The following is a 14,149-nucleotide window of genomic DNA, read 5'->3' on the forward strand; positions in this document are numbered from 1 at the left end:
AGCCTCTGATTGGCCAGTAGCTCCGGTGACAGTACCTCTGGAGTCCTCGATCCCAGGGAAGGCCCATCAGTGTCACTGAGAGCGACACCTAATTCAGCAGGCCTTTCCTAAAAAAGCCAACATGGGGCTCTCCGTGCTCCCCAGCTTTCAGGTGAGACCCTCCTCGCCTCCAGTAAATATTGCCCTAATCTCCATTTTTTAAAAGGGAACTGCCTGCTCAGAAGAGTCGGGTTAAATTGAAGACATCACTGGGTAAATCAGCTCCTCAGTTTTAATTGCCTACTTTCCTGACCTCATGTGGATGGATAAGGTTAAAATCAGTCCCCATGTTGCAGAGATTCCCCTATTTGTCCCTGCTCCCTGAGATTTTCACCTTCATGTATTTTCCAGGTGATCAATAGCCATGCCCAATATTTTGGAGATTATTTAATCAGACAGAAGGTGGTGAGTGGGGACATCACCTTCACCCTGATTAAGTTCGTGGCGAGAAGGCCAGTTCACCCCAAACCCCACCATCATTCAAGAATCTCCAAGGCTTCCCATTCCTTTCTATTTCATATTTTCTAATAAATGTTTGCCCTACTTCCCTCTACAGATTTCCCCTGTGCGGCAATCACCTTGGCCGTGAATTTTTTCACATTCTGTACATATGCATGAAATAACCGCTGCTGATACCTCATGCCCCTAAGAATCATCTGCGCCTCCTCTTTGCCTTCAAGGTTTCATCTGTCAATCATGTCTCTGAAGTGCTCTTCCCCTCTCTGATATTTGTACCCGTACATTTTCAATCCTTCCTAAACATCTTAAGTATCATTTTATAAATCGGCTATATTACAAGCCATTTGCACTTGCTAACCCATCTTCACGTAATGCCTCCTAATACCTTTTTTGCTGCCATGATCCCACTCTCACGTTCCTACTGCCCTAACATTAGCATTAACCAATTCTTTGTAAGCCTATAACTGGCATTTACAGTGCTGGGATATCCCTCTCCTGTAATACTTCAGGGAAGTGAAAGGCAAGGTCAATATGGGGCATAAATAGGAACCATGGAGAGAAAGGATGGTAGGATGAAGGGACTGATCACAATTAACCAAATGTGTTGGAAAAAAACTAAAGCGCAGTAGTGAAAGTTGTGTCATACTTTTTCTTCATTTTGTGAGATTTAATATTTTCTACTTTCCCTTTTTAAATGAATACAGATATCAATGAATGTGCACAAAATCAGAGCAATTGTCCCTTGAGTTCTTCATGCAGCAATACAAATGGGTCATACATGTGCCAGTGTAATAAAGGATTTGAAGGCCCTAACTGCACTGATATTGATGAATGTGGCAAATTTCTGTTTGACTGTCCTAATCACGCTAGCTGTCAAAACATACCAGGTTCATTCATGTGCTCCTGTCTGCCTGGATACAAAGGAAATGAAACACTCTGTGAAGGTACTGACTGCTAAGCCATATATTTGTTACCATATAGCAGACTATTTTAATGAATCTAAATATTATTGTAAAGAAGTTAACACTTCTTTAAAATAATGGATCACAGAATATTATGGAAGTGTGTTCTGAATTAAGTCATTATGCAATCAAAACGGTTTTAATATGTGTAACTGACTGAAAAGAACGAAACAGACTGTGTCGAGTACAGAAGCAAAATACCGCAGGTGCTGGAAGTTGAAATAAAAACAGAAAATGTTGGAAATGCTCAGCAGGTTAGCATCCGTGGAGAGAGAATTAGAGCTAACATTTCAGGCCGATGACCATTTGTCAGTTATCCTGAAAGGTCACCAAGCTGAAAAGTTGGGTTAGATTTTCGTCTGTGGGTCCCAATCCTGTCATTGGGAGACACAGTGCGTCAGGCACCTGCGCATGCTAGCAATGGAGCCCAGAGGGCAATCTCTGGGTGTCCTATTCAATTAGATCCAGCAGATGGGTTCCTGAAGCTGGAGGGTGAACAGGAGGTCTTCTAGCACTAAGAAATCAGCAGCCCCACCAGCAGAGGTGGGAGCTGTTGATGTAGGTAGGAGAAAGAGAGGGCACCTCAAGATGAAGGTGCTGTTTGAAGAGCTTTTATAAATTTTTAAAATCAAAGCTTTGAATTTTCATGGGGATAGTGTCTCCGACTTACCCAAAATTGTACTGAAGCACCGATGCCAGCAGTCCCACCCCCGAACCCATGATCCACGAGTTTCATCACGGGGAGGGTGGGGCAGGGGGGAAATAGGGGCAGGTTGCAGTGTGCACATCCGTGGTGGATGGGGGTGCATGGGATGGCATGAAGTGGCACTAAGTTGGCATTGGGGCTATAAAGGGCAATGGGGAATAGGTAGAGGGGCATAGGTTGCCTTAGGGGGTATGGGGGGCCATGGGAGGTGGGTAGAGAGGCTTGGGTTGCCACAGAGGGTATAAGGGGCCATGGGAGTGCATGGATGGGCACGGGTTGTGTGTGGCAGAGGGTGAAAGAGCGTGAGGGGTGACAACTAGAGGGCTGTTTTTAGTTTTATTATTTTTCTTACAAGCTCCGGAGCACTGAAGATGGCCTTCCAGACAGCCCACCCCTGTACCCAACAGTCTCTCCTGCTGCCTCTGCACTGTTTCTGGGGGAGGGCGGGCCTGAACCTGATTAACACCTGCCTCTCCAGAACCAAAATCTGACTATCAGGGGCAGTTTCTCAGGAGTCAGGTTTGTGGAGTCAGGACTGACCCTGACTCTGTGCTTCTGATGCGAGAGTAAAAATCTAGGCCAAAGGCGCCACAACTGCCAGGCCATCATCGTGGAGAGCCAACCACTCCAATGGATAGCCAGCAATGACAGCTGTGGCCCTATGGCTACGGCAGGTGTGGGAGGAGGGGTGAGGTGGGGTGGGTCCCTACTTAGGTAGAGCACTGCCACCACCCCCTAGGGCTGCTGTCGGATGGCCACTTACACCCCTCAGCCGTGTTTTGGTCTCAGCATGCTGAAAGTAAAATTCCAGTCCATGTGTGCAGATTGACCTTAATAGGCCATTTACTTGGCCTAATTGGCTACCCACTACTTGCAGGATCTTAATCCTGCCTCCATGAAAATTGCCTGGAAGTGAGATCATGGTGGGAGACCAGCACAACAACTTGTTGTCAGAAATTGCGGGTTTATCCACCTCTGGCCCTGCTTCCACATTGGAATGAAAATTCAGCCTGTTAACTCTGCTTCTCTCTCCACAGATGCTGCTTGGCCTGCTGAGTATTTTCAGCTTTTACTGTTTTCATTTCTGCCAAGTACCAATTGATGGGGATCCACATTGTTTTTTTTCTTAACACAAAATCTATAATGCTACATCAACATAATTGCAATAAATAATTTATCCGAAATGAAAAATGTACAGCAGTTTCTCCATATTAAAATCTAACAGTTTTAAATACCTGGAGAATTAGATTTTCCTTCCATCAACTTAAATAGAGGGAAAGTCAGGCAACATCACTCTGTGAATATGTACTTCTCCTCCCATACTCCTTGAATTTCCTGCATTCGCTATAGCCAGGCAACCCATTAGCCCCAGACACACTATTAGGAACTTCTGCCCCTGAATATCCTCAAAGTAGCTTCATTATGAACTTAATATGGGTAAAATAAAATGCAATTGTTTTAATAATGTGTATTCCCTAATGGAATTTCCTTGTGTTGCAGATGTTGATGAGTGTGCAGAGGGCATTGCAAAGTGTCCTTCAAATGAAACCTGTGAAAACACGATTGGGAATTATACTTGCATTTGCCCTGCTGGATCTAAAAGGGTAAATGGCTATTGCCAAGGTAAGCGACGAAAGGTCTTTTCGTTTGTGCCTTTAAATGAGCATGTGACGTAGGTATCTAATATTCTATAAAGATTCCATGTGGGACATCATATAGCATAAGTAACATCTGCAGCTGTTCTGGAAACATACTAGGACAACACCTTAGCTGGAACTTCCTTTCTTCTTGAGTAATTGTTTCCTAGGGGTGAATGTTTCTATTTACCATTGGGCCAGAGAGGGGCAGGAACAGAGCAGCTGCCCATTTTACACACAACCCAATTGTCATTTTCATTAATCATTCGATTTCCAAAATTGAAACCAATCTGTTCCTGCTTGGTGTTTAACATCACCCGTGTGTATCAAGTACATAGATCTGTGTTTAATATCTTTACACTTTATAAATAATGGTACTAATTTAATGTTTTTGACATTTTACAAGCTTTGTAGTTTTCCACTCACAACTATTGACAGTAACTTGCATACTTTGTGTAAATGCCATTTTGTAAAAAGCATGTTAACTACAAAACTAATTGTTCTCTCTGAATACATTTTCCTTTTTCTATTTTTAATGATTGGAAATTCCCATTTAAATAGGTCAGTTTTTAAGTGTTACACCTCACATCCCATGATGCTTATTAAACATAAAAACTATATAATCTAAAACTAATATAACAAACACTTGTATCCTCTAGAGTTTAGAAGAGTAAGAGACGACTTGATTGAAACATACAAGTTCCTGGGGGGCCTGACAGGATCGATGTGGAGAGGATCTTTCGTCTTGTGGTAGAATCTAGTACTAGGGGTCACTGTTTAAAAATAAGAGGTCGCCCATTTAAGACAGAGATGAGGAGAAATTTTTTCTCTCAAAGGATTGTGAGTCTTTGGAACTCTCTTCCTCAAAAGGCAGTGGAAGCAGAGTCTCTGAATATTTTTAAGGCAAAGTTAGATAGATTCTTGATAAAGGAAAGGCGTGAACGGTTACTGGGGTTAGGCAGGAATGTGGAGTTGAGGTTACAATCAGATCAGCCATGATCTTATTGAATGGCAGAGCAAACTCGAAAGGCCAAATGGCTCCTAATTCATAAGTTCGTATGTAACACCAAAGAGTAAGAAGGAATTAAGGGGACAATTTTCTCTCCATCGGGGGGATTGTGCAGGAGCGCCCGCGATCGGCCGCCATTTTACGTGGGGGGGGGGCCAATTAAGGCCCGCCCAGCGTGATGCACGCCCGGAAGCGCTGAGCGCTCCCTGTGCAGGCAGGGGGGGGGATTCCCTGAGCCGGGGCCTGCGCTCTTTCGCGCATGCGCGCAAAGGAGCACGGAAATCTCCGAGGCACAGAGCTGCCTCGGGGAGATTAGTTTAAGTTTAAATAATTTTAATAAAGGGGAAAAAAAAATTTCAAGACATGTCCCCTCATATAAAACTGTCACATGAGCTGGGACATGTCTATGAATTTTATTTAAAAATTTTCAAACCTTTAAAAACCTCCATGAAAACTCATCCCACCCGTGGATGATGTTCCATGAAAAATGCGAAGGCCGCCTGGGCTCTTCGCCTGCCCCCCACCAACCTTAAAGTTGGACAGGCAGCTCAGTTTATTGTTTTAATTAATAGCTAACTGGCCTTAATAGGCCTTTGAAAGTTCAGCGGGCGCGCAGCTGACTTGGGTGCGCGCCCGCCGAACTGAAAATCTGAATGACGCGCAGTGACATCAGGATGCACGCCTGACATCACCGCGCGTTGTTTTGCACCACGGTGAGCAGGCCCCGCCCCCGCTCATCAAGCCAAAGATTCTGCTCTCAGCTTCAGAGTTTTATTACTGTAATATTATCCTCATACATTTTAAGCTGTTATTTTGCTGTCTTTTTCATGTAAGTGAAAAGATTGCTGTGAGGTTGGATCCTTCTATCTTACACTCTAGGGGCAGAATTTTTAGCTCGGCGGGTAGGCACACGCCTGACCCGACCGAGTGTAAAATGACACGTGTTGACGTCGGCCAATCGTGCCAATGTCAACGCGTAGTCGCGTGATAGTTCGGTCAGCAGATGCACACTGGAGCCGTCAGTGCGCCCGTCGACAATTAAAAGGCCTGTTAAGGCCATTAAGTTATCAATTGTCCTAAATGTTTCACTGCCCATTCAACCTAACAGCAGCCGAAAAGGCCAAGTGGCCTTTGCATTTTTTTGGAAACCTCATCCATGGGCAGGATGAGGTTTCCTAAAGCAAATACAAATGAAATAAAAACTTTAATTTTTAATTAAAAACATGTGACAGAGTCACATGAGGGGACATGTTTTATTAAATTTTTCTGTTGTTTGATAATTTTTTCAATATATTCTTCATCTCCCTGAGGTAGATCTGTGCCTCAGGGAGATTATTCAGTGCTCTTTCATGTGCACACAGTGCGCGTTAGGCCTGCTTGCCCTCCTACCCCCACCCGCAGAGGCAGCACTCAGCACTGCCGCTCATGTATCACACTGGGCGGGCCTTAATTGGCCCACCAGCGTGAAATCATGGTGCGCTGGCGGCATTCGGCTTCCCTCCCACCCCCGCCGATCCTGCACACCAAGGGCAAAATTCTGCCCCTAGGTGTTGGACTTGGTTCTTAGACAGACTGTAGATTACTCTGGTATCTGCTCAACACATTTATTAGTACTATATCTAAACAGATTACAGAGCAGTCACATAGCTCCCAGGCATGATTCCAACCTCTTTATCATTATTGACTGATGTCAGTAGTACACCCTCATCTACATCATACATTTTCATATCCTGTCTGTTGAGAGCTGTTGACTTTTAGCAGCTCTCCAAATTTTCCCAGATTTGCACCCAGAGCATTAACAAACTGAACAATGCCAGGCCCAGACTGACAAAAAGTACCTGTCTATTGTCTTTGCTTGTGAGTTGATGAGGAAGAAGTGATTTCACTAACAACACGAGGAACTGAACAACCATCGATCTGTGAGGTTATCCATTCCGCAACAAAGGCAAAGGATGAGTAGCAACAATTACCACAACAGCAACACTCGCCATGGCAACAACATTCCCTGCAGACATAATATCACCCCATGAACAAGCGGACACCAGACGAACAGCCAAAACAACTTGCACGAGTACCATTATAATACCTGAATGCTTTAAAGATTGTGTGTTAAATTGTTAAATGCATATGTAATAACAAATGAAAGTGGGGCAGGCTTCAACAGTTTGCTGTACATGCGTGATGATTTTTATTGTAGACCATGTATGTGTGTAACTTGCAACTGCAATTGATAGTGTCTGCAGGTTGCTTTTCTTTCTATGTAAACGAGGATGTTTGGAGAAGTGCCTTTGTGCATGTGGCTTGCCATTGGCTTGTCATAGTCATGTAACCTCTGGTGTCAAACTTTGTATATAAAGGCTTGAGAGCAGGAGCTATTTCATCCACCACTTGGAACAAGCTGCTTCCTACTGATGCCTTCCCAGATGTTTATCGCTGGAAGGTTCCCCCACCACCTTCACCCCCACCCCTCCCCCAGGTCGCAGCCTCTCATCAAAATATGTTTTCTCTTCTCCTGCATGGATATAATACCTTGTGTGGAGATGAGGAAAGGACAATATTTGTAGAGGGTAACCTATGAGGCATGGGTGCAAGAGGGCAATAGGCTGAAGTTGAGTGTAAGTGTTGGCTGTTCAGATGGGAATGCAAAGTGAGTGGAGAGAGATGAATGGACGCAGCTGCAAGGTGTCTTCCAAGGACTGCTGTACAAGAGAATTCTGAGAAAGTCAGTGTGTAGGACTTTGCACCTACAAGTGCAATGCACTCACTTTTCCTGCCCTCCTAAGGCCCCTGGGTCTTCTTGGTGCACTATTTCATGTTGGAGGAACCACACTTCAGCAGCTAACATCAGTTACTTCCACTGATGCCTGCTTTATTGGTGAGGTTGTCCTCTTCCTCACGTCCTTGGGAGAGCTCATCTCACTGTGGCCCCTCACACACCGCAGCAGGACCTTGAGGTAAGAGTCAGAGATGAAACAGCCTTCCCAGGTCTCCTCTCCAATGCTATGCTTGCTGCATCCTAAAAATCCAAATGAAGTGAGCCTTATAACTCATAAATTAGAAATCCTTCCTTTCATAGGATGGCTGTGCCATCCTGAAGACCCTCCCTGATTGGCTGGGGAACCCAGAGATGAGATGCCAAAGTCATGGCTCTGGGAAAGAGTCTCAGCTAAGCTTGATAATTAGTAATTTGGGTTCTTGAACCAAAAGTGCTTCTGTTGTAATGACTGATATTTATGTCGTTCGAGTCAATGGCAGCAGATAGGGTATAAAAACTAAATTACAAAGTTTGCAAAATGTGCTGTAATTGGCATTGGGAAAGTTGACTGCATTACAATCTATCCCTGTTCATTTTCAATTATTCAACCAGCAAAGAATTTAAAAAGACAAACTTGTTGCACAATTATATTGTTCTGTTTTCATTTCAGATATTGATGAATGCCAAAACCTAGTCTATTGTTCAAAACCTGGGCAACGCTGTGTTAACACTGAAAACTCTTTTAAATGTGAATGCAAGAATGGATTTGAAAATAGCAATGAAACATGTAAAGGTACATAAAGATTGTAAAAGAACTTCACCTGATACAATTGACAATCAACAACTTATGATAAATAACAAGTTAGGATTAATGTTGCACTGGTGTAAAGGGATTTTGAATCAATAGTTCAATAGGAGTAGTTCTAAAATTACCCCAACTATTGTTTTGTTAGAGTCATGTTATTCATTCAGCTACGTATTTGAGTTAACCTTTAATATTAAAGCTGTTAAAAATGGGGCAAGTTATTTTATCTCACCCTGCACCATATCACCCAATGTACTATTTTACAAGCTGAATTTTATCAGCTCACTGCAGACAGGCTTTGAGGTGGGAGACCGTGTAAAATGGTGGCAAAGGGTATTTGAAAGGAAGACAGACATCTTCCCATCACCACAAAATATTATCAATGCCTGGAATGGCAGAAGATGCAGACAGCCAATTAATTAGCCAGTTAACGGCCACTTCCCAGGGATCCCACCAGATATATCGGGGCAGCAGCCTTCCAGCAGGTCCCTAGAAGGGGCCTTCCATTATGGCCGCTCCATGGCCCATGGAGAGGGCCCCCTGTGGCAATGGTTCCCCACAACTCTGACAGCATTGCTGGAGAGCTCATCCTCCAATTGCCAGGGCCTGCCTGCCTGGCTGGCTCCGAAAAAGTGAAAAAAACTCTGGCCTGGACTTGGAGGGCACATCAGCTTAGAGGCACCATCATCTTCTCCCTTCAGCCTCAGCAGCAGCCACCAGTATTGATGGTGCTGCTGAGGCTGTCAGGGACTGGGCCCCCTGATTGTGCTGCCAGCTCTGAGAGGCAAGCAACTTTAATTGGCCCCCACCAGTAAAATCCCATCCGGGCTCCCACTGTCCACCTATGTAGGCTCTGGACCCGCTTTTAGTCCCGGCAATGGGCCTACCTAGATGTTGGGAAAATTAAACCCGACGTGCAAGCCTGGAGAGTGAAACTGGCAATTAATTCATCAGAAAATACAGCTAAGCTTATATAGAACTTCCCATATAACAACATATGTGCACACTGAATAATAATCAGGAGTGGCAACCCTGACAAGTTTTCCCCTCAATAACTTGAGGATGCTGAATTCAACAATAGGACTGCCAGCGTCTCAGCTAAGACCAACCATCTCAGCAAAGGTAATAAACAACAAATCTGGACTCTTCTAGGTTTGCCTGGGCTTTTGTTTGTGGACCAAACCTTGTAATTACTTAATGAGATAAAGGGAGTCGCTTGCTAAACTTAAATAGCCTCTATATTAGCATTGCGAAATGTAGCTCTACTCATTGAGGAGTTGTGCAGTTTCATCTCAACACTTTTTGCATCCTGCTGTGCCATTTTTCCTCCAACACTTATAAACAAACTTGAAGTATCAGTTCAGAAGCCTTAATGTTTCTTTGCACAATTCAGAATTGGGGATAGTTGAAACTTCAAAGTTGCAAACGCAGAAATATGGAAAATTAAACCCTTTTATTTCTGTTATTTTTTAAAATTTTAATAAGGTCACATAAAATAGCTCTTTATATAACCCAGTCACTATATGAGGCCTAATTGAGAACTATATGAGTGGATACCCAGTTACTAATATCAGAAATTATACTTTGCAGATATAAATGAATGCCTGAATGAAGAATTAAATAACTGCTCCAAAACTCAAGGTCTCTGCGCTAACGTGGAGGGTTCATACAGCTGTCAGTGTAAGGCAGGTTATTCTGGAGATGGCATTACTTGCAGTGGTAAGCATAAAATCGCTCAATCTATATATTTTTGTGTTGGCTTTTGCAAAATTTACAGTTTCCAGTAAACAAATCAGGCCAAAACTCAAACATAAAAAATTGGCCCAAATCTTCCAGTCACTAGATGGTCAGAGATGGGAAGTAAGTTGGGAGATGTGTGTCAGGAGCCTGTGGAAGTCCTGACACTCAGACATACACAGAAATTGCCCAGGGACTTCAAACTTCTGATGGACTGGTTTCCTCTGCCCAGGACCCTCTGTGAATGTCTCTGACTCTAAGCTCAGAGCAGAGACTTGGGCCAGATGCACAGGATTTATGTGCATACTTACCCTGGAAATGAACACAGTTCACCTGGTGTAACTGAGTGGTTAGCCAGTGTAACTCAACTAAGCACTGCAACCAACACACCCGACTATCCCCCAAACACCCGACTACCCAGATGACCAGATCCAACTAACCCCACTGATCATTCCAACCACCCCGCCAACCAGAACCGACACCCCTGCCCAGCACCCTATTACCCATTGACCACCTGATTACCCCACCAAACCAACAACACCCCACCCCACCCTGACCCAACTACCCACTCACCCACCTACCCTCCTCACCTACTCCCCCGCCTAACCATTCACTAACTTACTCACTTACTGGAAGACTTTAAAAACTTCTCTGAATATGGAAGTTACTGGTTGTGAAAAGGGAGAATGTCCCTCCTTCTTCTGTCTCTCCTTGTGACTGATGATCTTCCCCTGGAGAGGTTGCAATGACCTTTTGACACTTCAACCGGGATCATAAGATACGGCTGGAAAATCAAAAAAGAATCGGGTCACAGAAATCTTCGTGGCCAATGTGTACGGGGGAGATTGTGACGCGGTGGTAATGTCATTGGACGAGTAATCCAGAGGCCCAGGCCAATGCTCTGGGGACACAGGTTCAAATCCCACCACAGCAGCTGGTAGAATTTAATTTCAATTAACAAAAAATCTGGAATTTAAAGCTAGTCTCACTCATAGTGACCATGAAACTATCATTGATTGTCATAAAAACCCAACCAGTTCACTAATGTCCTTTAGGGAAGGAAATCTGCCATCCCTACTTGGTCCGGCCTACATGTGACTCCAGACTCACAGCAACGCAGTTGACTGTTAACTGCCCTCTGAAAGGGCCTAGCAAGCCCACATCCCATGAAAGAATAAATGTTTAAAAATGTGCTCGGCATCGACACTGAAAGGAAGATTTGGTCCATTGATTTTACTTTATCTCCATGGATAATTACCCAGGACAAGCAATGAAATAAGTCATTTTCTAAAGCAATATAATAATACATCATTATGATAAACATTCTTTAGATTTAGTCCACTGACAGCATATGTAAAAATGGAAGTTGGATATTTATCAGACGTAAAGCTTCAAAAAATTACGGCTCTGAAAATTTCAGTGTGTCTCAGGAGGGTCACATACAGAAGTACTGTTAATGTAACCATAGATCATCCTAATTCTCTTGGAATTAATAACAACATTATATTTCTGTGCTATTCTATCAGATGTGAATGAGTGTCTTGACAGTAACGTCTGTTCAAAGAAAAACAATACCATGTGTGTCAATTCTGAGGGCTCTTTCAACTGTACGTGTTCAAAGGGATATGAAGGACTTAACTGCACAGGTGAGGAATGTAATTACATACAGGACAGTGTCCTTGAAACAACTGGTCCTATAACAGTTTTTGTTCACATTAGTCTGTCTGCTCTGAGCAAAATTGAAAGACTTAAAAAAATGCATACAAAAGATATATTGGAATAATATGGTCCCATGCATTCATTCATACAGTTGTACAAACATGCAGACGACATTTCTCGCACTGGTGTATTAACAGATGCATTATCTATTTAGAAAATTGGCCAATTATTTCTTTAAGACAATGGGAAAAGGAATTTTGTATGAGTGCATTAAGTATACATTCAATAACCTTTCCATCAATAACATCTATTCTTCTATCTGAGATACTGGCCCCAATATTCCTCTAAACAATACCAAGGAAACATCTATTATATTGGGCCACTGTCTGTGTTATCCTCTATTCTTAGGACCTCCCCATAAAGAAAAAGTAGAGCCTGAGGCAGCAAGAACTGGGGCTGCAGCACTGTAATGTTAGATGAGACAGCGGAGGTGTCCCCAGGCATATTGCCTCAATTTCCATTGAGATATTATTCCCAATATTCTTCTCTATGGTGCCTTGGGAATATCTGTTACATTGGATCTTTGCGCCTATTGCCATTTATGAGGCCTTTAGGTCTCCACAAGGAGATTGTAATGTATGTTCATAGAAAAACAATACCATGTGTGTCAATACTGTGGTGGCCTTCAACTGTACGTGTTGAAGGGGATTATGAAGGACTTAACTGCACAGATGAGGAGTGTAATCATGTACATGCCTGTGTCCTTGAAAGAATTGGTCTTGTTACAGCTGTTGTTCACACTAGTCTTTCTAGTCTGAATAAAACTATCAGTATAGTGGGGAGGCGATGGTGTAGTGGTATTGCCGCTGTACTAGTAATGCAGAGACCCAAGGTAATGCTCTGGGGACCCAGAATCTGGAATTAAAAGTCCAATGATGAACATGAAACCATTGTCAATTGTTGTAAAAACCCACCTGGTTCATTAATGTCCTTTAAGGAAGGAAATCTGTCATCCTTAAATGGTGCACCCTACATGTGACTCACGATCCACACCAATGTGGCTGACTCTTAAATTTCCTCTGAAATGGCCTAGCAAGCCACTCAGTTGTATCAAACCACTATAAAGTCACAAATAGGAATGAAAGCGAACAGACCACCCGGCATCAACCTAGGCACCAGAAACGACAACGGCAATCTCAGTCTTGTCGACCCTGCAAAGTCCTCCTTACTAACATCTGGGGGCGAGTGCCAAAATTTGGAGAGCTGCCTCACAGACTGGTCAATCAACAGCCTGACATAGTCATCCTCACAGAATCATATCTTACAGATAATGTCCCAGACACCACCATCACCATCCCTGGGTATATCCTGTCCCACTGGCAGGACAGACCTAGCAGAGGTGGCGGCACAGTGCTATACAGTCGGGAGGGAGTTGCCCTGGGAGTCCTCAACATTGACTCCGGACCCCATGAAGTCTCATGACATCAGGTCAAACATGGGCAAGGAAACCTCCTGCTGATTACCATGTACTGCCCTCCCTCAGCTGATGAATCACTGCTCCTCCATGTCAAACGCCACTTGGAGGAAGCAGTGAGCAAGGGTGCAGAATGTACTCTGGGTAGGGGACTTCAATGTCCATCACTAAGAGTGGCTCAGTAGCACCACTACTGGCCAAGTTCTAAATGACATAACTGCTAGACTGGGTTTGCGGCAGGTGGTGAGGGAACCAACAAGAGGGAAAAACATACTTAACCTCGTCCTTGCCAACCTGCCGGCCGCAGATGTATCTGTCCATGACAGTATTGGTAGGAGTGAGCACTGCACAGTCATTCTGGAGATGAAGCCCCACCTCCACATTGAGGATACCCTCTATCGTGTTGTGTGGCACTACCACCGTGCTAAATGGGATAGATTTCGAACAGATCCATCAACTCGAGACTGGGCATTCATGAGGCGCTATGGGCAATCAGCAGCAGCAGAATTGTACTCGAACACAATCTGTAACCTCATGGCCCAGCATATCCCCCACTCTACCATTACCATCAAGCCAGGGGATCCACCCTGGTTCAATGAAGAGTGCAGGAGGGCATGTCAGAAGCAGCACCAGGCATACCTAAAAATGAGGTGTCAATCTGGTGAAGCTATAACACAGGACCACTTGCATGCCAAACAGCATAAGCAGCAAGTGATAGACAGAGCTAACCAATCCCACTGATCCAACGGATCAGATCTAAGCTCTGCAGTCCTGTCACATCCAGTTGTGAATGGTGGTGCACAATTAAACAACTCACTGGAGAAGGCTCCACAAATATCCCCATCCTCAATGATGGAGCAGCCCAGCACATCAGTGCAAAAGATAAGACTGAAGCATTTGCTACAAT

At 43.9% G+C, this 14,149-nt stretch overlaps 1 protein-coding gene across 1 annotated transcript in view; it reads left to right on the forward strand.

Annotated features, from left to right (window-relative positions):
- The window catches only part of LOC144693881 (mucin-4-like), a 102,297-nt gene that overhangs the window by 6,406 nt on the left and 81,742 nt on the right, over positions 1–14,149 (forward strand). Inside the window, exons 4-8 of the mRNA XM_078564020.1 lie at positions 1,203–1,442; positions 3,667–3,789; positions 8,238–8,360; positions 9,963–10,091; positions 11,636–11,755. Coding sequence (XP_078420146.1) covers positions 1,277–1,442; positions 3,667–3,789; positions 8,238–8,360; positions 9,963–10,091; positions 11,636–11,755 — 661 coding nt within the window. The 5' untranslated portion in view covers positions 1,203–1,276. The remainder of the gene's footprint in view (positions 1–1,202; positions 1,443–3,666; positions 3,790–8,237; positions 8,361–9,962; positions 10,092–11,635; positions 11,756–14,149) is intronic.

Source organism: Cetorhinus maximus, chromosome 19 (assembly GCF_964194155.1).
Source record: "Cetorhinus maximus chromosome 19, sCetMax3.hap1.1, whole genome shotgun sequence".
Lineage (NCBI taxonomy): Eukaryota > Metazoa > Chordata > Chondrichthyes > Lamniformes > Cetorhinidae > Cetorhinus > Cetorhinus maximus.